The sequence below is a fragment of the Drosophila teissieri genome, chromosome 2R (genome assembly GCF_016746235.2).
Source record: "Drosophila teissieri strain GT53w chromosome 2R, Prin_Dtei_1.1, whole genome shotgun sequence".
In the NCBI taxonomy this organism is placed as follows: Eukaryota; Metazoa; Arthropoda; class Insecta; order Diptera; family Drosophilidae; genus Drosophila; species Drosophila teissieri.
In genome coordinates, this window is record NC_053030.1 from 1,883,062 (window position 1) to 1,909,152 (window position 26,091).

At 37.5% G+C, this 26,091-nt stretch overlaps 3 protein-coding genes across 18 annotated transcripts in view; 1 reads left to right on the top strand and 2 right to left on the bottom strand.

Annotated features, from left to right (window-relative positions):
- The first annotated feature begins 1,119 nt into the window (after window positions 1–1,119).
- On the top strand, window positions 1,120–3,898 carry LOC122613046 (zinc finger protein 93). 2 transcript variants are annotated; one of them, XM_043787014.1, is made up of 7 exons: window positions 1,120–1,396; window positions 1,620–1,883; window positions 1,945–2,145; window positions 2,199–2,625; window positions 2,681–2,954; window positions 3,004–3,207; window positions 3,269–3,898. In XM_043787014.1, the coding sequence occupies exons 2-7, from the start codon at window positions 1,728–1,730 to the stop codon at window positions 3,702–3,704; spliced, it is 1,698 nt and encodes a 565-aa protein (XP_043642949.1). In that variant the 5' UTR covers window positions 1,120–1,396; window positions 1,620–1,727; the 3' UTR covers window positions 3,705–3,898. The 2 variants fall into 2 exon arrangements, with proteins under 2 accessions (XP_043642949.1, XP_043642950.1); XM_043787015.1 differs by having other exon boundaries at window positions 1,121–1,396; window positions 3,019–3,207.
- A 923-nt stretch (window positions 3,899–4,821) lies between these two features.
- Window positions 4,822–26,091, bottom strand: part of LOC122614626 — a 39,105-nt gene continuing 17,835 nt past the window's right edge. For 2 of the 15 annotated variants that reach the window (XM_043789238.1, XM_043789242.1), the window contains 5 exons: window positions 18,586–19,196; window positions 16,334–16,528; window positions 15,001–15,209; window positions 13,594–13,743; window positions 4,891–9,158 (listed from right to left, as the gene is read on the bottom strand). In XM_043789238.1, coding sequence (XP_043645173.1) covers window positions 7,849–9,158; window positions 13,594–13,743; window positions 15,001–15,209; window positions 16,334–16,528; window positions 18,586–19,196 — 2,475 coding nt within the window. In that variant the 3' untranslated portion in view covers window positions 4,891–7,848. Of the gene's footprint in view, window positions 9,159–13,583; window positions 13,744–15,000; window positions 15,210–15,812; window positions 16,529–18,585; window positions 19,197–21,625; window positions 21,849–26,091 lie in introns of those variants that run through there. The other 13 variants (XM_043789246.1, XM_043789248.1, XM_043789247.1 and 10 more) reach the window with 13 other exon arrangements.
- LOC122614628 lies at window positions 23,397–25,087 on the bottom strand. Its single transcript, XM_043789249.1, is given in 1 exon segment — window positions 23,397–25,087. A coding segment is annotated over 1 exon segment (831 nt). The 5' UTR covers window positions 24,590–25,087; the 3' UTR covers window positions 23,397–23,758.

A 26,091-nucleotide genomic window follows, 5' to 3' on the forward strand; every position in this document is an offset into this window, starting at 1 on the left:
GGTACCACTGTCTAGGAATGCACTGGGACATAAGGAAGGAAGGAAGGACCGTTAAAACCATGATCGCCATGTAACAGGCAGACCATATAAAGTATATATATTCTTAATCAGGATCAATAGAATAGAAAGTTAAGATTAAGCATATAGACTCCAGAGACATAGACGCAGCGCAAGTTTGTCGATTAGTGCTGCCACGCCCACTATAGCTTTCTCTCTTGTTCTTATTTAAATTCATGGATTTATAATGCAGATAATAATACCTTGTGTTTATATAAATTTCATATTATAATGCTACCACTAATTAGAATTAAGTGATTTTAGGAAGTCCCGTTTTTTTAGTCATTGGATTTTATGTTCATTTTAACACGTGCACTTTTACTCGGTACCGCTTTGCAAATCAGAGTGAACGAACGGAAAATATCAAAAAAATATCGCAATATCGATATTTGTTCAAAAAAAAAATATCACGATATAAATATATCATTTTCAGAAAAAATATCGATATATTGATATTTTGATATATTATCAACAACCCAAGTTGATACAGAATCTTTAGCTCACACCCAAAACATATGCCTGCTTTAGCGTCCTTGAGAAAGGAACAGTACATTGGATGCTTTGTGGGATTTTAATATTATACAAAATTTGTTGACCTGAACAAAACTAGGACCTTGAATCAAAGCAATCACTTTAAAGTGATATGTGTACGCAAATTAATGAGAATTCCTAAAAGAACACCGCAGGCAAAACTTTAGTTTTTAATCATATATATATCTAAAATTAAATATGGGAATTTTAAGTATACTTTAAAAAATAAAATTCGTTCACCTAAATTAAACACGCGGGGTTTTTTGTATAAAAGCGTTTTCTGCTTAAGTACAAAAAACAAAAATATTCTATAGAAAACAGAATAATAATAAACATTCGTCTTAGATGTAACTTAAGTCACAAAGTAGGAAAAATATATCAGAATGTTTAAGTTTTCTACTATCTCTATAAAAACCTCGATTAAGTGTAAAAAGGCTCTAAGAAATTCCACCATTTAATTTGAATTTTGGTATATTTTCGTGGGCAAAGCGTGTTTTCGTCAGTGCACGGTCACATTTTTGAAAAGTAGAACTGCTGCTCGTCTGCTCTCTCTGTGAGCGTTGTTCTGTCTCCATCTCTCTTTAGCTATTATACAAAATAATGGGCTAAAAGTTATAGTGCTGGAATTTGTTAGAAAAAGATAACACTATTCAAATATATTTCATTTAGTATTCCAAACAAAAAATCGTTTTAATAGGTTGTCTATCAACGGATACAATTTTACACCAACTCAAATTTTTAAAAATTTTTTTGTGGTTTGGTAACGCAGCCAAAGCGCATTTTATGGTGTGGTCCGGTTGCATAAAAGGTAATTTTTCGTACAAAAAAATAATAAAAATAGTTTTACATTGTATGATTGCAAAAACACAGATGCTAGAGCCTGTTAATGTGAAGATGTGTTGCTTTAAGCGGTCGTTGTGTATGTTTTGTGTCGCATATGTACATATTTTTTGTCTCACCGTCGCCATTTTTAATCAGTCGTTTTCACTGGGTTTCTTTGGCACTATATTCATCTCTTTCTCATTTTATAGAAATAGCGTCGCGTGATGCAGTGTTGAATAGCGTGCCATAGCTGCAGTAAATAAAAGGCCAATGTATGATAAAACTTAATTTTTGGACATAAGAGAATTATAGGCACCATGGAAGACCTTACCAAAAACATCATCTTCACAAATGCTATTAATGGGCAACCGGCCACAATTCAGTACCAGACGGCGGATGGCACCATTCTTAAACAGCCCAAAATAGAGGGTCAAAAAACGGAGCAACAGCCAACCTTCTATTACACGACAAATGTAAGTACTATACTTACTATATATAAATGGGGACTGACTTCTTAATATTGTTTTCATATAGGGCAATGGCGGTACCGTCAATCTTGCTCAGCTGGCCACCACAGACGACAATAAGACGTGCTACATAGCCCAGCCTGTGGGCGGTTACAACTACGCCCTGGTCAACGGTATGCCCCTCAACCAGGGTGCAGCTCTTGGCATCGCCACGGTAGACGCACAAGGCCGCATCCAGATAGTTAATCAAAACAAGCCAATTGCAGCTGTATGTAAAAATAAGTCTCATTCATCAAAGCCTAATAATTTTCTTCTTTGCAGAACACCATATCCAACATCAGCTTTAAGTGTGATGTTTGCTCAGATATGTTTCCTCATTTGGCACTGCTCAATGCTCATAAGCGGATGCATACAGACGGGGAACAGCAGCAGCAACAGCAACATAACACCCAATCGGGGGGTGATTCTATTGCCGTGGTCAGCGCGCAGGGGCTTGTGCAGGCACAGAACATGATTGGAAATGGCCAGATGGGTCAGATACAGATTGTGTCTTCTGACACGCTAGAGCCGGTTCAGCAATCTGTAATGCAGCAGCAACATGAGTCAAAGGCAAGCAAGTGTATAAATTGCGGAAGCTCTATATTGCAGCATTCCAAACGCAAAGGTCCAAAGCAGGTGCGCTGCGAGTCCTGCATGCAAGCTGAACAAACGGCACAGCAACAACAACAGCTCTTCGTGGCGCCGGATGGTAATTGTAAAAGTTTTCCTGCCAAATGGACCAAAACCAACTTCTTCTTTTGCAGGTCAAATGGCGCATCCCGTGCAAATCATATCAACGACTCCTCAGGCCCAAGCACAACTGCAGCAAATTGTGGCTGCACAGACTGGCGGTACAACACCAAAACGGGAGGCGAGCAGTGGGTCCGGCCACCATCCTGTGAAAAAACGAAATTCCCAGCAGATGACCAAATGCCAGAAATGCAATGGTTCTGGCGTGGTGCTATTAGGGCAGCACTCCCACGCTTCGCACAGCGGTGTGGGGGGATCGGCTAAGCAATCAGTTACTGTTAAAACTGAGTGAGTATAAATTAAATTTGCGACTCAATCCTATGCTAACAAAACCAAGATGTTTGTCCTGCAGAAATCCGTCAAAACCCTTCAGTTGTAATATATGCGGCGGTCTGTTTTCACGTTACTCAAGTCTGTGGTCACATAAAAAGCTGCATAGCGGTGAAAAAAACTACAAGTGCAGCATCTGTGGGTTGGCCTTTGCTAAAGCCGTTTATTTGAAAAACCACGCCCGTATCCATACGGGCGAGAAACCCTATAAGTAATACCAGCCTACTAGTTGTAATTATTTTCTTTTTACTAAGTATGTTATCTTTATTCAGATGCCAAACATGCGGCATGCAGTTCTCACAGTCGCCACATCTCAAGAACCATGAACGTACGCATAGTGGCGAGCGACCCTATGTGTGCGGTGTTTGCGACAAAGGATTTGCCCGCCACGCTACTCTTTGGAACCATAGGCGCATTCACACGGGTGAAAAGCCATACAAGTGCGAAATTTGTGGATCTGCATTCTCTCAGGCGGCGCACCTTAAAAACCACGCAAAGGTGCACTCCGGAGAAAAGCCCTACAAGTGCGAGATTTGCTCTGCGGCGTTTGCTGATCGTTTTGCACTCAAGCGTCACCGCGGCATACATCAAAAGTACGGCCAAACAGCACCTCGTCAGACCAGTAGCGACGGGATGATAGTGCACAAGCAGGAGATTCCTGATATGGAGGATGAGGCCCAACAGGAAGTGATTATTGGTGGGTTATAGATAGCTTGAATAAGGTGACAGGCAGCTTAACGAAGTCACAAACACTGGCGCCCATCCTGTTCAGCTTCAGTTTATCAAGGGTTACTATGATCAGCTGAATCAAACTATGCTAGCCCCAGAACTGTCACCGAGGGGCATAACTCACCACAAAGATATTAAAAAAAAATAAACGATGTTCCATCGTTAGCACTTCAGCCGCATATTTTCTTTTTCTACAATTATGTGGGATCTTGGCGAAATGGGCGAAACCCAAAAACGCTTCTTACGTCAAGCATGCAAATAAACCTAATTTATTTGATAGTTTGTATAATATACTTAAACATCTTTAAACATTAAACGCATATATGTATATGCATCGTATTTTTAAGTGTTATAGGCTATTCTCTTATACAAATTGTAGGTGTAAAAAATGGATTTATGAGGTGACGATACGAGCAAATCCGATAGGTATGAATATGCACAGGTAATAGCACACATATATAAGTTGAAAGTTATAAGCTTAAATATATTTTGATTAAATGTATCTAAAATAAGTATATATTAAATAATGCATAAAATCAAATAAATATTTGAATAAAATACATTTTTTTACTAACTTACTGTAATTGTAAGTGCATTAACCTAGAATTCGGAGGGATCCCAGAAAATATGAATATTTCTTTTACTGTCTTATCGTTTTTATGATTTTTTTTAAATTTAGATAAGCAAAAAGTTTTTACTTTGAATTCATTTTGTTATTGTTTTACCAAATTCAACTTATTCTTACGCGACTAAAAGGTCAGTAAATTTGATTTCTTGTTATCTACATATATAATTAATAAATATATGAAACTTTAAATATTTATATACGCAAAAGAATGAAATAAATTTATAATAATTTATCTAGAAACAGATGATGTGAATTTTGGTATTTTGAATTACTGGTTGTCTTGAAACTTTTTTTACGTATTGATTTGTAAATTTATTTTATGTATGCACTTTTGCGTATGCCTAGTTTTAAATTAAATATTTTTAAATATGTATTAAAGTTATGAAGTTATCTTTTACAACAAGAAACAAGAACAACAAGAAATGTTTCAAAATGTAACTCATGAGTATTAAGCTTCTTTTAAATTATTAGAACTAAAACTAGGTAAATCAAGCGTACGGGTTTAGTTATTGAGAAGTTTTTTATTCATGTGTCGTATATTGCTTATCGCATTAAATAGGTATTTACGAATAAGTATACATCTAAGGGACCGTTTTTGAATTGGCAAACAATAGCGGGTAGTTATTGCAAATTTATATATGTAAGATTATTCAAAAATTAAAATAATTTAGTTTTGTTTCTTTTAATGACAACTGTATGCATGCACTTTGCACTTATGTATGTATATTTAAGATAATATAGGAAGATCTCTGTTTGTGGTTGGTCCACGTTTTATTTATGAAATTCAGTTTCTGCTTAAAAAAATTGTTATCGTTAGCTTGCGTTTTACATTCCGTATTAATCAGGGTAATTACATTACCCATGGGCTTTGAAGCTGGGTTATATATTACTCGCCCCTCAAGCTTACATTTTATGGGGAAAGTCCACCATAAAACAAGAATGTATGCATACATTTTTAGGTGAACCGATCTTGGCTATTTAGTTTTTCACTCGTTAACTAGTTAAACAGCTATATTATTTTTCTGCCACCTACCCTTGCCAACTGTTCTTTGTAAATGTGTGAGAGCTTCCCAGCTACCCACAAAATGCTGATACGGTCTTAAAGTCCGTCCGTCCCTCCTGCTGTTAAGAAGTCTTGAAAAAGATAAACATATCTCTCCCTTTTTTATGCAGTTAAATTGAATAACAAACAAGAATTTCCAACATTTACCCGCTTTTTATTTCAAATAATTTCGCATTCAAAATTGATGCCTTGTTTTAGATGCTATTATGTAATTTTTTTTAATCTTATCGATTTGATGTTTTGTGTCATACTTTTTTTGTCAAACATATTAATACACACATTTGTACATATGTAAATATAAATGGTCTGTAGTACTTGAAATCGTTAAAACAGGGGCTAAGTCGACATACATAATACATAATTTGAACAGAGATCGATTTTTATTGCATTTGACGCATCTTAATATTTTTTTATAATTTTAACGGATTGTTACTTTCAACTCGTATATTTATGCGAGCATAATAATATTGCATAAACACGCTTACATGAAAACGCTTACATAAACTTAAGAGGGCGAGTAGCGACGGTTAGATAAAAGAGAAAACCCGGGTTAGGAGGAAGAAATACTATTGTCGTTTATTCGTCTAATAATAGTCTACGTTCGTTCCCTTTATTAAAAGTAAATTCCGCTGGAAGTAGTGTTTTCGAGATTATTGTTTATAGGTAATAGCCATTAAAGTTGAATACTTGGTTGACCGGAAGTTTTTTTGTTCATTTTGTTTTGGAAACTTATTTTATCTTAAAAATCTGGAGTAGTTAAGTTAAATGTATTTGGTTGACACTCTTCGTAATCAAATACCTATTATTCACACAAACTTTTAAATCCATTAACAAATTACTTTTCGAGTTAAATATCCTTTTTAACTTCTTAATGACAAAGCACAACAAAAACTTCAATTTTTTTAAAATAATTTTTGGGATGTATGTACATAGTGTACGATGTAGCCTAAATCATTTACATGGGTCCGCGTTTACAGTTAATTTTACACTTTTACAATATCTTTGGCGCCCACATACGCCAAGCAGACTTAGCCATTATGGACTTTAAAAGTGTGCTTTATTCGAGGTATAGAACTTTAAGTTGGCACTACTGTTCAAGATGGCGACCGATTTAACAGCTGTCAAGTTTAGTTTGACAACAAACCTGAACAACGCTTGCAAGTAGTGCAATTTTATTTTGAAAAAAAGGTTCTGTGCGGAATACGTTTATTCCATTTTGCGTCCATTATCGTCTATCAAAGCAATTGACCATAGACAATTCTCTTATTGATAACTGGCATCTCGCACCTAAGCCGTGCGGTGCGTGAGTCCGAATGAGTCCATCCGCCATCGAGCACAGGAATTGGATTTTTGTCCACCTACTTTATGGAAGATTTTGCGGAAGGATCTTGGTTTGCGGGCTTATAAAATCCGACTCGTAAAAACATTAAAGCCAAACGATCATCAAGCAAGGAGTAGATTCGTCGAACGGGACCGAAATGAGATTGCCGTTGCTCCCGATTTTCGGGACGTCAACAAACCAAACTGCCGCATTCGAAGTGAAGCTAATCCTCAAGTGTATGTCGAAACACAGTTATATCCAGAAACACAGACTGTTTGGTGCGCTTTATGGGCTGGTAGAATCATTGGTCCGTCCTTCTTCAAAACCGATTATGATACAAACTTTTTCATTCCTGATTTAAAAAAACATAATGTCCAGGAGTTTTTATTCCATGCCACAATCGATTCATTGAAAGACACGTTTTGTGACCGCATAATTTCACGTCTTGTACCTGTAATCTTATGATTTAACACCGCTACAATACTTTCTGTCGGGATATGTAAAGTCATTCGTCTATGTGCACAAACGCGTAACCATTTGGAAGACATTCGCCGTGATATTGCCGATATACGGCTACAAATGCTTGAAAAAATCATAGAAAATGGTTGAGATTGAACTACATCCGAGCCAGCCGTGGCGGTCATATGCCAAAAATCATATATTAAATGTAATGCCACAAGTTTATCTTTGAGATAAAGTTGTATACCTCAAAAAAAACACACTTTAGACGTGGCTATATAGGAACATGCATGTTGAATCCTGTCTAGTACTTATGGTTTTCGCGATACGGACGGACACACATATTATAAGCAATAACTAAATTTGACCGGGACAAAGAATTTATTTAACTTTTTAAAGAATAACAAAAAAAGGAAAATTATGTATTTCCGCTCACTGGGAAAAATTTAAAAATAAATATTTTGTACAGTGTTATAACTACCAGGAAATTGTATTACATGTTTAACGCAGTTGATTTCAAGATGCTTCCTTACATTCGGGTGCTTTCTATGGGACACCCCAAGGTGTCGTTGAACAGATCGGAATGAAAGGAGTGGTCGTTGCCAGTGCTTTCACTCCGAAGAGTATTGTTTTGATTTTTGTATGCTCTTAATCAACTATCTCTCGATGTGGTTTTAAAAATCTGATAATCGCCTAGTTCCAGTTGCACAAGAGCCGAAGGAGATCCTACATCTATGGTAGTAACTCGATTACCGCCATCCGCTGCTGATGGAAGCTTCGTAAGTTCATTGTCAGTGTGCACCGCCATAATGATGCATACAAAGTTTTGCCCAGTTTGCGTGTCCCGCGGATGCAATGTCACCGGATTGAACTTGTCACTCTGTCCCTCAGAGTACGTTTGCAGGCGCTCGAAGACCTGCGGATAGTGTTTGCTCAGTATGACGCCGCGCGTTGACAAAATGTCCACAATGTTTGAAAGGATTAGCACTCTATTTCCATGCTGTCCGGGTTTAAAAGTTAGAATGAGGATTTCCGTCCGCTCCGGCACTGCCACAACAGACGCCGGCAGGATTGCCGCCTGATGGTGCTCTAGTTCAACCAGAACTGACTTGCAGAGTTTCAGTTTGGCACAACGACTCACAAGTTGGCGTTCCCAGCGCACAGGTGCCTGCCCCATGCCCGGTGCCTCGGAAACCACGCAAATTGCCACGTAAATGAGCATTTTGGTTTCCGGCTTGTACTCCGTGCTAAGCTTAAGAAGTTCGGAGTATAAGTCCAGACCCATCTCAGCGGGCATAAGGTCTGGCCAGCGCACGTACGAAGCCTCTCCCATGCACTGGAACCCGTTCTTAATGAATCCTTCCGCCGCCTCAGCACTACGAAAAAGCACACGCACAACGCCCCGTCCTTGAGACAGGCTGCCTTTGCGGGCCAAAAGACTCAGATGACGCTGTGAGTCGAGGTCGTCCCTGCACGTGGCAAGTACCTGGCGACAAATGTTAGACGCACGGGAGTGCAGGCACGCCTTCCGATGCTTTTCCCAGTGCGCCCGCCGACATTCACGCGAACAGTATAAATGGGAACAATTGTGGCACGTCTTGTAAAGCTTCTTTGCATCACTGGGTGAGGTACTCCGGTCGCACTTGCTGTTGCGGCAGCGAACTTGTTGCCCCGATCCAAAACCGGCTTTTGGTTCCTCGATGAGTTGCAGCTCTCCGCCGATTTCTATGTCCGACCGCGTAGCTGTGAGGGTGGGGTCGCCCAGCGAGACCCGCCGGTTCTCTTTGGAGATATTTGGCTTAGCACTAACTACAGCTTCAACCGAATGCGAGTTGGACTGATGGGGTTGGTACTTGGAATATTGCTTTTCCTGCGAGGGGGCGTCCCCCTCACTCCGACGACGGAGCCGCTGCTGCTCGGCGGATGATTGCACCTCCAGCTGCTGCCGAATAGCTGCACCTGCTTTTTTTGAAATATATGTTTTCGGATTAGTGACCCTTGGGTATTGGTAGTGTTTTAAAAATAAGGACAACAAAAGCATTCCATGGACGGGAAGCAAGTATACATATACATATATAGGGCAATAATCATTTGACACAGCATGTCTCAGTTTTAACTTAAAAAAACTTATACCATAAAAAGATCACACGCTTTTTTTTTCTTGAAAAAATAAAGGAATAGTAGCGTCTAGCGTTTAACTATTAAACAAGAGGACGTTATAACAGCTGTAGGGGATTCTATTTAAATTGAATTATATTAATCAAATAATTTTAAAAAATCGAACGTTTTTTGCGGTTTTAGAGTGGGCGTGTACAAAATATTTTGGGCATATCGATAGAAATTTAAAATGTAAAATGGGAACGGAGTGTGCGTGGCAATTTTTAGCGATATTTGGCCGTTAGAGTTGGCATGGCAACGCTTTAAAACCAATTTGAGCAGTGCAGTTTTAGCTAGTTTTTGGAGACAGACAGATGAACAGACGGCAAAGTCCAGAATACATAAACAATATAGGGTCTTCAATCTGTTACATACTTTTGAACAATTTAGTATACCCCTTTACCCTACGAGTAACGTGAAAAATCATTGGTTACCTTAAAGTATTATATTAAGGCAAACTATAACATACATTTTAAGTTCATTTGTGGAAATTTTTAAGTTTCGTTGACCGTTTTTTATGATTCACGAATTACCTAAATTAAACTCCATGCATTACTTAATTCGTAGGCTATAATTGACCAAAACAGTTCACATAAACTTTATATCACTATTGATATCTTAAAAGGTACATATATTTTATATAATGCGGTTTTAATAAACTTTAAACAAATTGAGTTACATTTTTTTAATGTTTACCTATCCACTTTTACTGTTCTTTCTTCAATCAGCCAAAGTCTGCTATGGTCAGACCTTTAAAAACAATTTTTTTTTCATTTAATCGAAAGATAAAATGTTTAAAAATATTTTCACAAGATTTCGTTAAGCTGCGATAAATATTTATTGAGATAATCGACGCGCGCGTGTCGATTCGAATATAGCGATTGACCGACGCCGTTAAAAAGAAAATCACAATTTTAACGGCCTAGCAATTAGGAGGAATTTGAATTCGGTTGCTGATATGAAAACGGCCATTATGGCGACTCTCGATCGTTCTACTGATAAAAAGCCGAGGCACAAAAATTGTCCTGAGGGAGCGAGTGGCGCCAAGCGCAAGCGGAAAAGAAATTGAAGTCTTTCAAACATCCGCCTCGCGTGATTCCACCTGACATCGAGAAGCACATTCTTCCCATTTATAAGGATCTCTCTAAGGATGAACTTCTACTAAGATGTTTGGGTGGACATACCCCAAATTTGAATGAATAATTTAATGCCACAGTGTGGCGCTTGAATCATAAACATTTAAATTCGGGAAAGAAAATTGTCGACATTGCAACGTTTCTTGCTACTGCACAGTGGTTGCGCCCATAGGCCAAAAAGTCAAAAAAAAAATTTCCCAAATATTTACGAAAAGTAACCAGATTGTCTCTAAAATGTCCAAATATGTGTATGCCAAGACCGTTTTGTCTTAACTCTAACGGGACATTTTAAAAATAGAGTGTAAAGGGAGAACAATTGTTTATTTTTGCAGTACAGCGGAGTTTTGATTGCTTTTCGTCGCAACAAAAGTGAATTTCAAAGTGGTCAAACGTGCGATTGATAGGTCCAATTTTAATTATTTAAAATGAATTTTAAAGTTTCAGGTATTTACTTTAAGAAATTCTAATTGTGAAATTCACTGAATTGATTTATCATATTTGGTGAATTTTTGATGGATTATACCTTTTTTGTGTAGTATGTGAACGTCATTTTCCTAGTTTAGGTAAACTTTTAGATATATTGCCCCCCGATCCCCCCTTAATGAGTGCTATCACTGGATTTGTCAATGTTTTAAGGAAATAAAAATCGTAAGTCTAGCTGCAAATATTTGCAAACATTCGTGTAAACAATAATAAACTCAAGCTGTCTTGCAGTCTTCAAGGTCAAGTTTTCGCCGTATTTTGCTGCTTGTCCTATGTTTTTGTGATGTTTCTTTTGTAATCATCATTTGTGTTTGTCAATTATGTTTGTGTGAACAATTTTGCTTATTATTTTTTTCCCCATACTTTTCTTACCGTTTTCTACAGACGATTCTTGTAACTGCACTTTTTCCTGTGTCTTTTTGAGCATTAAATGTTAAAAGAACTCATTTTTCAAAAGTGATGGGCACCTAATAGCACGATAAAATTAATTTTAAAATATTGGTCTGTGTTTAAAGATATATTTTAAAAAAATTCAGCTGTAGAACTTTACAGACGGCTCAGTTATCTTACACAAAAAAATGCTGCCGCCCTGTTTTTGTCTTAATATTCTTCACAATATTCTTTCATATTAACAAAATTGAAGCATACTTTTAGGTGTATTTTTTGGTTTTTGCTTTTTAGTGGGCGTAAATACTAACGACCACGCCCATTTTTTTCCAATTCTTATTTTTCAAAGAACTTACAGTAAAAATTTCATAATGATATCTCAACGGGAACTATTTATGGCCGCGGTCCCCTACAAGTGCAACCACTGTGCACTGGCGTATGAGCGCTTTACGCAAACTAAACGGCATTTGATAAAGAATTCGATATTCAAGTGCGTGACAGATCGATATTAAAAAAGGCTATTTTATAGTTTTTTAAATATTATTATATAAAAAAACTCGGGTAAAAATCGCACTTTTCAGAAACTCATGGTTATATATGTACGTATGTATAATTTTTCGAAATCATCAAAATCCCTCTACTACGAACTTCATTAAAGCTTTCTTTCCGTTTTTTTGTTTAAGATGAAAAGTTTACAAGGAAGTTGACTCCCGCAGAATTTGTCACCGTGACTAGATCGGTCATATTTCCGCCATTTTGTTTTTTTTACAACAAATATTTGTTGTTAAGCTAAGAGATGCCACTAAATATATACATAACAAATTGACTCGCTTTGTTTTAAATTGTTCGGAATGCAATGGAAAAGACCTAGGATTTTTCTAGGCTCGCGTAGGTATCTCCAATCTTATCTTAATCTACGACAATTAGAACGTAGTTAAATGGTCGTGTGTTTCGTATCCTCAATGCTCAATTTCCTGGTTCGCACCATAAAATAAAAACAAGAGAGCTTGTGGAACTCAACACTGGTTACTCAACACTGACAGTTTTTGACGGCTTGTGGGCGTTAGAGTGCGCGTGGCAAGAAGATTTTTGGCAAATCGAGAGAAATTTACAATACTAACCAAAATGTGAAAAAATATCAAAACATTTTTCAAAAGCGTGGGCGTGGCAGCTTTGGGGGGTTTGTGGGCGTAAGAGTGGGCGTGACAAAAAGTTTTTCCGCAATTCGATAGAAATTTACAAGACTAATACGAAAATAATCTCGACTCGACTAGTGATCCTGACCAAGAATATATAATATATACTTTATATGGTCGAAAACGCTTCCTTTTGCCTGTTACATACTTTTTAAGGATCTAGTATAACCTTTTACTCTACGAGTAACGGGTATAATAATTCAAAAACGTTTTTAAAAGGGTGGGCAAGGTAGTTTTGGGCGGTTTGTGGACGTTAGAGTAGCGTAGCAATATTCTGAAACAAACTTGCTTAATCTAAATATCTAGCACATTGATGAATTCTAATAAGCTTACCATTTAGAGATTTACAAAAAGCATATGGGCGCCAGACTTTAGCGATATACATATGTATCGCTTGTGCGTCGCTAGAATCTTAAATTATAGCTTTCATAGTTCCGGAGATCTAGGCAATTTTAGATGGACAGGCAGACAATCAGACGGACATTATCAGATCAACTAATATACACTTTTCCTGGAATATAGTATTTCCTTTTACAAGTCACAGGTAGGACGATGCATTTTCGACCCTATATAGTATAGGACCAACCATGCTCGTCTGTCCGTATGAACGCTTCGATCTTAAGAACTATTAAAACCAGAATGTTGAGATAAGTCATGCAGATTTCAGAGACGTAGTGTAAGTTTGTTCCTTAATATTGCCACGCCCAAAAACTGACTAAAACTGCCACACCGAATTCGAATTCTTAGTTTGCAACACCTTTAGTTTTTATGATGCCTTACGATTGATAATCACTTGTTAATCGGACAACTACAGCCTTTGCAAAATCTTCTGATGCTTTCGTCGCTACGTGGACTGCCGCGTTAACGCCATCAAACTGTGGGGATGCTTTATATTTTATCATAGTATAGAGACGATATTTCACAGTGATATTTCGTAAGTTCAATGAAAAATTAAAGATGTAAATCTTTCTATCAATTTCAGATTCTGGCCTACTATTGTTAATTTGTAATATTAAAAGTAAACTTACAGGTTCATACCTGTTGTCGCCGAATTGGGGGTGTAGCTGCTGTACGAATTGCTGATCTGGCCGGATAAGAAGGTAGGTGGCAGTCCTAATAGCGAGGCTAGGACTTCTTCTAGCGAGGCGCTGCTTAACGACCGTTCGGGCGCTATATTACTTGTTGGTACTGTTAGTGGATCAAGCACGCCGGGAAATGACATTTTTGGATGTAATCAAAAAAATCACAAACGCCAAAGTATCTAACAAACACACTCAAAATAAAATGAAGAATGTGTTGTATGGATGGGTATCAAGACAGAAATAAACTTATAAAGAGGAACAATCAGATAAGCGTTACTCGCATTCTGTACTTTTTACCGAGTAATACAAAAATAAAATAATACCAATTTGTAATATAATTCTGATTTTATTATAGAAACAAATACAAAAGTGAAGTTCGATTTTGTGAATAGTTATATTAAAATATAAAGTGCACACAACTAACAAATCATATAAAGACATGGGTTATTTTTTTTTCTTAGTGGGAATAGTAATAATATAGGTATATATCTAAAATAAAAATAGGTTCCACTTTTCTTGTACCGATGGCAAATTACATGGAAAATAGCATTAATAAATGACAAAGGGTCGTTCAAGAACAAAATCGTGAGAACAAAGAGATTCATTGCTTTATTTACCATCGGTCTTGAGTTTGACAGAGATGCTCAAATTGGTCAATAAAATTGTGATTTTGATTAAAGCTTTTCTAGTTTAAATATCAAAATTCATAAATCTTAATTTATTAAAAACTTTTAAAGTAATGATGCCGGACAGTTTATAGGCTAAAAGTTGTGAAATTTGTGGGCGTTAAAATGATCTAGGTAAACGTGTTCTTGCCGACAGATATATGTAATTATGAAATATAAATGTCAATTTAGATATTAACAATTTTTTGTAGCGTTTTGTTGTTGTTTAAGGGGGTTGCCAATGGTTTAAAAGAAATGTTCACGCTTAAGCCCAATATTCTATATTGAAGTTCATACAAAATGAAAGATGGACAGACAGAAGGACATACCATCCTTCTACCTGTTACATTCTTTTCTACGGATCCAGTTAATATTTTACTTTAAAAGTAACTGATATAATCGAAATCAATATTTGTTTAAGCCAAAGACAAATCATGCGAATTTGATAAATAAATGAAAGAGCAAAGCTTTCTGCTCCTTTGTAATTTAATAAATAAAATGAATAGGACGCACTATAGAAAAAAATATTTCTTTGTGTGCACATGATTTTTATATGGAATAAAAAAGTGCGTACGTACACAAATTTTAAATGTATACAGATAGGCTACAAAAATGCCGTGCCCCAAACATAAAAGCATAATTTGCGGATACCAGTGTTTCTACATTGGTAAGCTTTCAAACTGGGATGGCGGACTCACCGCCACCGTTGCCAATACGATTGATTCCGTTCATGTGATGCGGCAGCTGACCAGCGGAGAATACAGGCGTCAGACTGACATCCAGGTGCACTTGGTGCGAGTGGAGCTGCTGTTGCTTTCGTGCTAATTCGGGAGGACTGTTATCAATAACGGGTGTCTGCGGGGAGTCCAAGGTCCGTGTTCCAACAAAGCTGCTTTCCAGCCAGCACCTGCAGTAAGAATGTACAAAAATGAGTGTTGACCAATATAAATTTCTGCATATTAAATAACATTTTATACAAAACTTAATTGACAGCAAGGTTTTTTTTGGAATCATAAAAACATTTAGTTAGTATAAATAAGATTTTGTTCCTTAATAATGGCAATTAAAAAAAAGATGTAACAGAGAAGATTTAGACCGTTCGAAAAATAAGGTTTCTTTAAGAACAAAAGAGTACTTCAGAGAATTTAGCCCTATTATAGAAACTGAAACATCATTAAAACAACTAATCAAAAATTGACTTTAGATACATATAAATTTATGTCAACAATCAGTACTTCAGAAAGCAGAAGATTTACTAAAAGTAGTAGGCTTTAAAGGTTGCACACGACTTTGACATGAATACTCAGTTACTTTTAATGATTTTATTGTTAACTTCAAAAAGATTTTTAAGAATGCGATTTGAAAAATGTAGCACATAGGTGGTATGGGTTATTTGGTCGTCTGTGGGGCTTTAAAAAAACCTTGTGCTGAGTAGGCGTCACCAGAATTCTTTATCAAGAATATATATAATTTATAGTGTCGGAAGCACTTCCTAATACCTGATACATACCTTGGAAATACGTATTTGTCGATCCTTGATACAACCTTTTGAATAAATCGCAAATAGTTGAATCAACCATGCGGCTTTATAAATTAATGAGAACAAACACTTTTGCTTCAGGCGCACTAATACCAATCAACTATTTTATTTGGGACCAAGGAGAATTTGTATTAAATGGCTCCTACAGATAAATGAAATTTAGTTCTTCAAAATAGGAATTCAATTAGTGTTATCAAACTCACTTTCGAGAAAAAATTGGAACAGTCTATATACATATATGTTAGGTTCAGTAATCAGAATGCTCACATAAACTCAACCCAAGTTTTACCTTTGTCTAAGAGGTGCATACTTTTATAGGTACCAATAAATTGTGAAGTTATTAAATAATAATGGGCATAGATATTCCCAATAGACGATAAAACAAAAGTTTAACACTCGGCGAATAGATAGCAAGGAAGACCTCAGATTCAGTGTGCGATCTATACTGTAAACTTTACTTTTTTGAAGAGGACTAGAAGCCGTTCGTATACCTTGCATTTGGACTAGTAGAACGGCTGACCGGATGTTGGGACTGCTGCTGGTCGTTCACGAAGTGAACGATGGCGGATGTGACTTCCTTAATGGAGCTTTGAATCTCTGTCGAAACAGTATGTAAGGTGTCGGTTTCATTGGCTGCTCGTGTGGAGGGCGAAGCTGTCCGTTGGGTTAGCAGCGAATTGGCCAGACTGCAAAAATAAAATATAAAAAGTCGAACGTGAACATTTTTGATAATGCTTAGTTATGTTTTAGGACGAAAAAATAATACTTAATACCGCTCAATGAATTATTTTACAATGGAGAACACTATAGTCGATTACCTCCACTATCAGATACCCGTCACCCAGCTAGTGGAGTGCTAGTAATTTTAAAATTTTTCATTTTAAAATTGAGTTTGCATTATGATAGAAATACAATAAGAAGAAATGAAATCATTGTGGGCGTTACAGTGAACGTATTCAAAATATAACAAGACAGAACGCTAATGTCGAATTCCTTGACTATCTGATACCCATTACTTAGCTAGTTGAAGTGCAAAAGAGAAATTTCAACTAACCATTTGTGGGCGTGCCTAAAAGATTTTTGCCAAATCGAGAGTACATGGCCAGATTGACTCGGCTATTGATCCTGGTCAAGAATATACATATATACTTTATATGGTCGGAAACGCTTCCTTCTGCCTTACATACTAACGAACCTAGTATACCCTTTTACTCTACGAGTCACGGGTATTATAAAAAAGTATGAAAACATTTTCATACATGCAGTTTTTGTCGGTTTGTGGGCGTTAGGGTGGGCATGGGAAAAAGTTTTTCTGCAGATCGACAGAAATTTACAATACTAATAAGAAAATGAAAAAATATCAAAACATTTTTTAAAAGTGTGGGCGTGGCAGCTTTGTGAGGTTTGTTGCCGTTAGCCATGAATCGATAAACTTGCGCTGCGTCAATGTCACTGGAGTCTACATGCTGAATTTTTAGCATTTATAGTTCCTGAGATCTCGACGTTCATACGGACTGACAGACAAACGGACGGACTTGTCCAGATCGACTCGGCTATTGATCCTGATCAAGAATATAACGCTTCCTTCTACCTATTACATACTTTTCAACGAATCTAGTATACCCTTTTACTCTACGAGTAACGGGTATAAATATCAAAACATTTTTCAAAAGGTGGACGTGGCAGGTTTGGGCGGTTTGTGGGTGTTAGAGTGGGCGTGGCAACATGGGTCAACCGAGTTGCGCTGCGTTTATGCCTTTGGAGCCTGCAAAAACTGTCACTAGCTGAGTAACGGGTATCTGATAGTTGGGGAACTCGACTATACCGTTCTCACGCATTGGTGTGGGCTTTACGGATCGTTTTAATCACCCAATTATAATAAAATAAAATAAGATCTGGGCACAGACAATACAATGTTGTAAATTTCTCTCGATTGGCCAAAAATCTTTTTGCAATGCCCACTGTAACGCCCACAAACCGCCCATAACTGCCACGCTCACACTTTTGAAAAATGTATTGATATTTTTTCATTTTTGTATTAGACTTGTAAATTTCTATCGATTTGCCAAACAACTTTTTGGCACACCCACTCTAACGCCCAAAAACCGCCAAAAACTGTCAGTGTTGAAGACTCTCCTTCACACCTCCACTAGCTTAGTAACGGGTATCAGATATTTGGGGAACTCGACTCTTGTTAAGAGCTAGAAAGTTGGGATCAGTTAAGCAGACCCTGCGTAATTCTAGTTTATTTCAAAACAGTGTCACACTCACACTGACGAACATTAAGAATTTGTACTCTCCACTCGGGCCAATACCAAAACCATTTTGGCCATACCCATTGTAACGCTCATAAACCCCCGTCTTTCTGACGTCTTTCTGTAAACAAAATTGTGGTTTGCCTATCAAAACCCATCTACACGCTAAACGAAAAACTAAAAAATTACAATTATTGTAACAGCCTATGTGGAGCTCTTTAGCTTCTTCAGAATCTTAGTTGATTAATAGGTATCTGATAATCAAGACACTCAGCTATAGTGTTCTCTAGAACTGAATATGAAAAAAAACAGTTTTCCATTCGTATTTGTTTTGCCTCGACCCACTAATATGTTTATACACTCAATCAATTTTGTGAGATTATTTTGAATTATTACACGAATTAATATTATATACAAAAAACAATATAATAAGCAAGCGCAAGAGTTCTGACCTCCATACATTATGGTAATGGTGTATTGGAACCTACCGTTCGTGGGGTGTACGCTGAGAGAGCTTCTCTGTGCTGCGCCAACCCAAATACGGCTGTCGGTATGAATTGCGCAACAAGCCGCTGCCACTGGCCACAGAAATAAAGCTGCTATTAATGGGCGCACCGCGCGTGAAGTTTCCGCGCTGTGAGGCACCGGGGGACATCTGAGTGGAGTTTAGATGCGAGGTTGACCAGCGAGCGGCACCCATACCTATCTGCACAGGGGCCGGACCGTGAATTGTCGTCGACCCACAGGAATAAGAGCTTTGGCCGCCGTGATGGCTGTGCGCTGAGGGACTCATTAACAAAGGACTTCGGTCGGAGCGTTGAGATCCCAGCGAGCTGAGGGAAGTTGTCTTTGAATTGAGCCCTTGCCAGCGACCCGATTCCTGTGCGCGTTTGCGGGTGAAGTTGCCAGGTCGGTATCCACCACCAGTCGCACTTGTGCATACATTTTCGCCATCTGCGGCTTTTTCGGGCCCTTTGGTGTAATGACGGAACCAGTCGGGAATATTTAGCCGCTGAAGCGACGCTTGGACGCGCAGTTGGTGTTCGCTCAGTGCGCCTGGATTTTGGTCATGTGATTTCTGCAGTTCGTTTTCAGGGGGCTGTATGGAATGAAAAATGTAAATGATAAATATATTTAGTTTTTAGTTTATTAGTTAGGTTATTGAATTTAAATTTGTCCAAATAAAAAAAACTTACAAAATTATACAAAATGGGACCTTTATTTAATTACATTGATAGTTACCAATCAAAATGGTTAGATTATGATGCACATATTACTAATCTGGGCACAAAAAATACTTGAAGCAAGGTTTAGGAGATATGGAACACTATTTTGAACGCCAACAACTGGCCAGCGATAACCGTAGAGTAGGAGGGTATACGACATAAGTTAAAAACAAGAGAGAACGCTATAGTCGAGTTCCCCGACTATCTGATACCCGTTACTCAGCTAGTGAAAGTGCGAAGGAGTCTTCAGCACTGACAGTTTTTGGCGGTTTGTGGGCGCTAGAGTGGGCAAATCGATAGAAATTTAGAAGACTAATACAAAAATGAAAAAATATCAAAACATTTTTCAAAAGTGTGGGCGTAGCAGCTTTGGGCGGTTTGTGGGCGTTAGAGTGGGCGTGGCAAAAAGTTGTTTGGCAAATCGTTAGAAATTTATAAGACTAATACAAAAATGAAAAAATATCAAAACATTTTTCAAAAGTGTGGGCGTGGCAGTTTTGCGCGGTTTGTGGGCGTTAGAGTGGGCGTGGCAACATGAATCAACAAACTTGCGCTGCGTCTATGTCTCTGGAGTCCGTAGGTTTAATCTCAACTTTCTAGCTTTTGTAGTTCCTGAGATCTCGACGTTCATACGGACAGATGGGCAGACGGACGGACAGACGGACATGGCCAGATCGACTCGGCTACTGATCCTGGTCAAGAATATATATACTTTATATGGTCGGAAACGCTTCCTTCTGCCTGTTACATACTTTTCAACGAATCTAGTATACCTTTTTACTCTACGAGTAACGGGTATAACAAGAGAGAACGCTATAGTCGAGTTCCCCGACTATCTGATACCCGTTACTCAGCTAGTGGAAGTGCGAAGGAGAGACTTCAACACTGACAGTTTTTGGCGGTTTGTGGGCGTTAGAGTGGGCGTGGCAAAAAGAGAGGCAAATTGAGATATATTTACACAACTAACACAAAAGTGAAAAAATATCTACAACATTTTCAAAAATGTGGGCGTGGCGGCTTTGGACGGCTTGTGGGCATTAGAGTGGGCGTAACAAAAAGTTTTTTGGCAAATCGAAAGAAATTTACAAGACTAACAAAACTGTGAAAAAATTCAAAACTTTTTCAAAAGTGGGAGCGTGGCAGCTTTGAGCGGTTTGTGGGCATTAGGGTGGGCGTGCCAATATGAGTCAACAAACTTGCGCTGTGTCTATGTCTGTGGAATCTGCATGCTTAATCTCAACTTTGTAGCTTTTATAGTTCCTCTCGACGTTCATACGGACGGACAGACGGACGGATAATATGGATAATATGGTCGGAAACGCTTCCTTCTGCCTGGTACATACTTTTCAACGAATCTAGTATACCCTTTTACTCTACGAGTAACGGGTATAAAAAAGGGTTTTTAAGTTTTGTTGATTCATTTATTATTTGTTGATTGATTTATAAAAAAGAATTTTTAAATGCTATTTAAAAAAAAGAACGGACAAACGGTCAGACGCATATGGCCAAATCGACTCGGCTATTAATCCTGATCTATATACTTATCTTTATCTATCTATCTATATCTTATACCTGATATATGTACATATATACTTATATGGTCGCAACCGCTTCCTTCTACTTGTTACATTCTTTTCAACGAATCTAGTATACCCTTTTACTCTACGAGTAACGGGTATACAAATGGTGCATACCCAATAAGAATAATTTATTATCAAACATTAAAAACTGCGAAGAAAGAGGATTGAATTGAGGATGGGAGTAATATTATAAACGTGTTCCGGACCGTATATAATATATAATACCAGCAATAGGAAGAAGACTTTTGGAAAATTGTATGCAGAAAGCTTTTAAACCGAAAGACGGACGGAATGAGGAAACATATATTCTGATAATACTTTATAATTCACGGCATTTCAAAATTCTTTCTGAAATCAATATATTCTCTGCCAGGTAAAAAGTTAGCAAGAGAGCACGGATTTGGAAATGTTGTTAATGCAGAAGAGGCAAGTCACACCCAAAAAGTTACTTTCGGACACCCTGTGGTGTACATATCTCTTTTTGTGGAAATAATAATTAATTTGTATATGGGTTGACTCGAGATATATATGTAAAAACACATCCTCGAAGAATGTGTGAAAGCAAAGTCATCGAAAACGTGTAAGACACGTAAGACACACACTAATAGTACAACGCAAGTGGGAAAGGTAATCGTAGCATGCGGTTTGGCCATTGGTTTTAAAATAGCTTTTTGTGGCCAAACCCACAAAGATACAATTATTTTAACAAATTTGGCTTTTACTTGGTCAAACATGGCGCGAGAAATACAACACCGACACGGTAACACACTTGCGTCAGGCGCTTCACACACTAAGCACCTTTTGCCCCGCTCCAGGGAATGTTTTGCGCTTGGACTTGTGGTAGATACTAGCGCGTTTTATGGCCAATTGGCCAGGAGGTAGTCGACCGAAATGGGGCCACAATTTATGGCAGCTTTTGCGCATGGCAGACAAAAAGAGCTTTTCGATTTTGAATTTATGGCATCGCGAAAGGATTAAAGGCTCGGCGCACGGAGCGCCCTGTATCAGGTGGCCTTTCGCTTCTCATGGCAGCAACAGGCTGCCATCATAGTGCCAAATTATCGGTGGCTGGAAATATTTAGGATATGACTAAGAATAATGTCAAATGTCTGCTTGCAATATTTAAGATTCTTAAAATTTATGGAATTAAGATAAAACAAGAGAGAACGCTATAGTCGAGTTCCCCGACTATCTGATACCCGTTACTCAGATGGTGAAAGTGCGCAGGAGAGTCTTCAACACTGACAGTTTTTGCGGTTTGTGGGCCTTAAAGTGGGCGTGGCAAAAAGTTTTTTGGCAAATCGATAGAATTTTACAAGACTAATGCAAAAATGAAAAAATATCAAAACATTTTTCTAAAGTGTGGGCGTGGCAGCTTTGGGCGGTTTGTGGGCGTTAGAGTGGGCGTGGCAAGAAGTTTTTTGGCAAACCGATAGAAATTAAGAAGATTAACACAAAAATAAAAAAATATCCAAACATTTTTCAAAAGTGTGGGTGTGGCAGTTTCAGGCGGTTTGTGGGCGTTAGAGTGGGCGTGGCAACATGAATCGACAAACTTGCGCTGCTTCTATGTCTCTGGAGTCTGCATGCTGAGTCTTAACTTTCTAGCTTTTATAGTTCCTGAGATCTCGACGTTCATACGGACGGACAGACGGACAGACAGACGGACAGACGGACAGACAGACAGACGGACGGACAGACGGACATGGTCAGATCGACTCGGCTATTGATCCTGATCTAGAATATATATACTTTATATGGTCGGAAACGCTTCCTTCTGCCTGTTACATACTTTTCAACGAATCTAGTATACCCTTTTACTCTACGAGTAACGGGTATAATTAACAAAAATAATGTCTCAAGGATGAAGTTTTTAAAAGTTATGGTTTTATGGACATAGCATGGCCAATGTCGAATCGTATGAAGAATATTAACTTGGTGCCTTGCTGACTTGATCAGTTCCTAAAAAACCTTCCTTTAAATAAGGTATGCATCGCCTTAAAATTCATTGAATTGAATAAATTAATCAAACAAAAACCCCATAATACAAATGTTTTGGAATTAAATTTTTTGACGAAAAATGCACTTACTTGAGCCCCCGGCTAGCATGTCGAATAAATGCGTTGTATAAGATCTTCCTACGTTTTATTCAGCCATGGGTTCTAAACCCCTTTGTTATTTCCGAACTTTTTATACCACTGTAAAAGATATTTCAAGCTGTGACAAAGCGCGAAGCCGACTTTTATATATACACGAACAAATTCAAATCTGTCGTGGTTGTCCGTTGTTAACGAGTGATACACAAATAATAGACTTAAAAACCAAAATATTTTACAACAAAATTTTGAAGAAAAAGGATAAAAAACTATTTTTTATTGACAATACACATCGATTTATTATTATTATTTGTTATGAAACAATAAATTTACACTGTCTAAGAAACGCATTTTGAAAAATCCAAAAGCTTAGCAGCTATAAAGTCATGTGCAAAAAAGTTAATGTCGAAATTAAGGGAATGTTGATTATGTGACGTTTTATTTGGGAGAAAGTATCGGAAATTGAAATACGTGTAAATCTTTCAAAAGCTATAAATTAGAAAAGGCACCTTTTTGCTGAAAAGCAGATTTAAGATAGCAGAGATCTGAAAGTTCATTGCTAGCCACTGTTCGCGACCTACAAATCTATAGCTTGCCAGCTGGATTCGTTTATAAGCCAATAACTTTTACCATAATTATATCCCGTACGACTTGTTAGTGTAATGTTATAATGATTTTAAAGCTTGTGTCAATTAACTTTAATAGTATCAAATGTTTTATAAACAAACCTACAACATAATGTTTGCATAGAGAAGCATTTTATAATGTAAGATATCGAAGAGCTTTATCCAGAAAACTATACTCAGGTGACCTTTTTTGACTAGTAGTAAGCCGTGAGAACTCGTGACTTATGTTCTCGCTAGATAACGTGTCGCACTGTTCATGTCGCTGCAGATGCTCCGCGAAAGTGGGCTTAGCCCTATTTCTCTTTAACACAAAGTTAATTATGCGGGATCGCGTTGAACTATATGTATTCTGCGTTATAGCCTGGGAGGTCGCATGCACAATTGGTACCCTCTTAACTTCGGACTCTCCGAGGTCTGAATCCAGGGTGGAGATTTCACCTCAGCTACAGTAGGTAACGCTGCTGCGCGCTGAATATGAAACATTTCGGTACGCTTCGTCGTCACACATATGGTATTCGGGACAAGGTGTGCGGTCGCTCTGTGCAACCATATGGTCAGAAACAGCATAAGGTATGCACTTGGACTCCAGATATAAGAGCGGCTCGTCTACGGCTTCCTCGGCTGTGGGTGTCGGACTGGAGCATCGGTTATCCGCCAACGCTGTCTTTCGCACCTGATGTAGTCTTTGCTCGCGGTGAAGCTGGCATCTCTCGTGTCTCTCCTTCTCCAAGCGAGATATGGTTTCTAGACTCTCAATAAATAAGTTCAAGTCGCGCCGTCCAAAGCAGGCTGCATTTAATGTGACGGTGGTGGACATTGACGAAACATCCTTTAAATTCAGGTTCAGAAACTGTGTGCAGGTTAGTGCTGACATACTGATCAGATGTTTTACAATGCTGATTGCAGAGACGCTCTTGTCGGTAGGATAGTCTTTTAAAAACTGATACTGTTTCTCAGCGCCCATGTCTTATTTATATGTAACAGATAGTCAAGTCATTTCTCTCATTCCGCTGTTTTTATGACTGCATACCTGAAACACAAAAATGTGTTACAGGTAGCAGTTACGGGGGAGCAAATACATTAACACATTTCATTTCTGTAATTTCTTTAATCCCGTTTTAATGATAGGTTTTCCCTAATCCATGCGAGCCTAAGTGGTTCTACGCATAAATAAAATGCGGCACACCTGGTATTAACGCAAATGGACACAGCTGGTGCACCTACTAAATCTAAAAGAAGAAGAAATACGAGCAAAAATAATTAATTGTAAACTAATATTGGCATACCGCCACAAATTTCATAACATTACGGCAATTATTAATCGCTCAATGTATACAATTTTTTTTTTTGACATTTTCACTACTACAAAGCAGCTAACCAGCTTAAAAATCGTTTCTTGGAGTAACCTTGTTGATGTCTTTATAGATCGCAAAATAATTAAAGGAGTTAATTTAAGATTAAGTTCACCCCGGTATAACCAAAAACTTAGCATCAACGCTTATAACTTGAAATTGTACTTCGAAACGTGACTTTATAAAACTGCACATTATACACCAATAGTAGCAGCAAACATGCTAAAAATTAAAAAAAAAAAAAGCCTCTCTAATCATTTTTATACCACGTATTCGTAAGATAAAAGAGTATACCAAAGACATTATTCTAATAACACGCCTACAACTTTCAAACATACTAACACTTTATCGATATCCCCCAAAAATATAACTATTTCTACCCAGCACTGAGCTGAGTAACAGGTATCTCATTGTCGGGGAACTTTTGATTTTAATTTTATGTAGTTTATGTAGTTTCCCAGGTCTCGACGATTCCTTCTAGCTGTTATATATTTTTCAACGAATCTAGTATTTCCCTTTACTGTAAGAGTAATGCGTATAAAAATCATAATGAAGCCCTATTTGGGGCTTTTTGTTGAAGATTGTTTGAATTCCAATACAATAACAAAATGTGTAAACAAAACATATAACAAATTATTTGTGTATACAGCTATTGGAAATAATTAAATAACAGTTAATTGACATTTGCAAAAAATAACATTTTAAAAATAAATTCTTATGCCAGACAGAAAACATTTTGTATTTTTTATTGGTCGCTAAAATCTTGATTTTTTGCATATTTTTTGATCGCAAGATATGTTAATAGTTAAGGATAATTAAGGCTTCAATCGACGCGTATTTTAACCGGAACTTAATAGCCTTAAAAATATATGACATTTTACTTCATTGGGCCCCAGCTTATCTTATGAATATATGAAATTTGTTATAGGCGTTAAACAGGGACATTTTCCTTGTTTATTTTTCGACTTCTACTGACAAGTCAAATTTTGAAACGCTACTAACCAACGCTACTCCTATTTACACGTTAGTAGGTTAGCTAACTAATACCTAAACATATTAAGAAAAACCTTTACGTTATTAAATACTTAGCTAAATACTAAATACTGTCAGCTAC

Bases quoted from the DNA above. Each gene is read 5' to 3' on its own strand.
- LOC122613046 (XM_043787014.1), top strand. From the start codon at position 1,728: ATGGAAGACCTTACCAAAAACATCATCTTCACAAATGCTATTAATGGG. The intron at 1,884-1,944 runs GTAAGTACTATA...GTTTTCATATAG, and splicing joins CCTTCTATTACACGACAAAT to GGCAATGGCGGTACCGTCAA. The intron at 2,146-2,198 runs GTATGTAAAAAT...TCTTCTTTGCAG, and splicing joins AAAACAAGCCAATTGCAGCT to AACACCATATCCAACATCAG.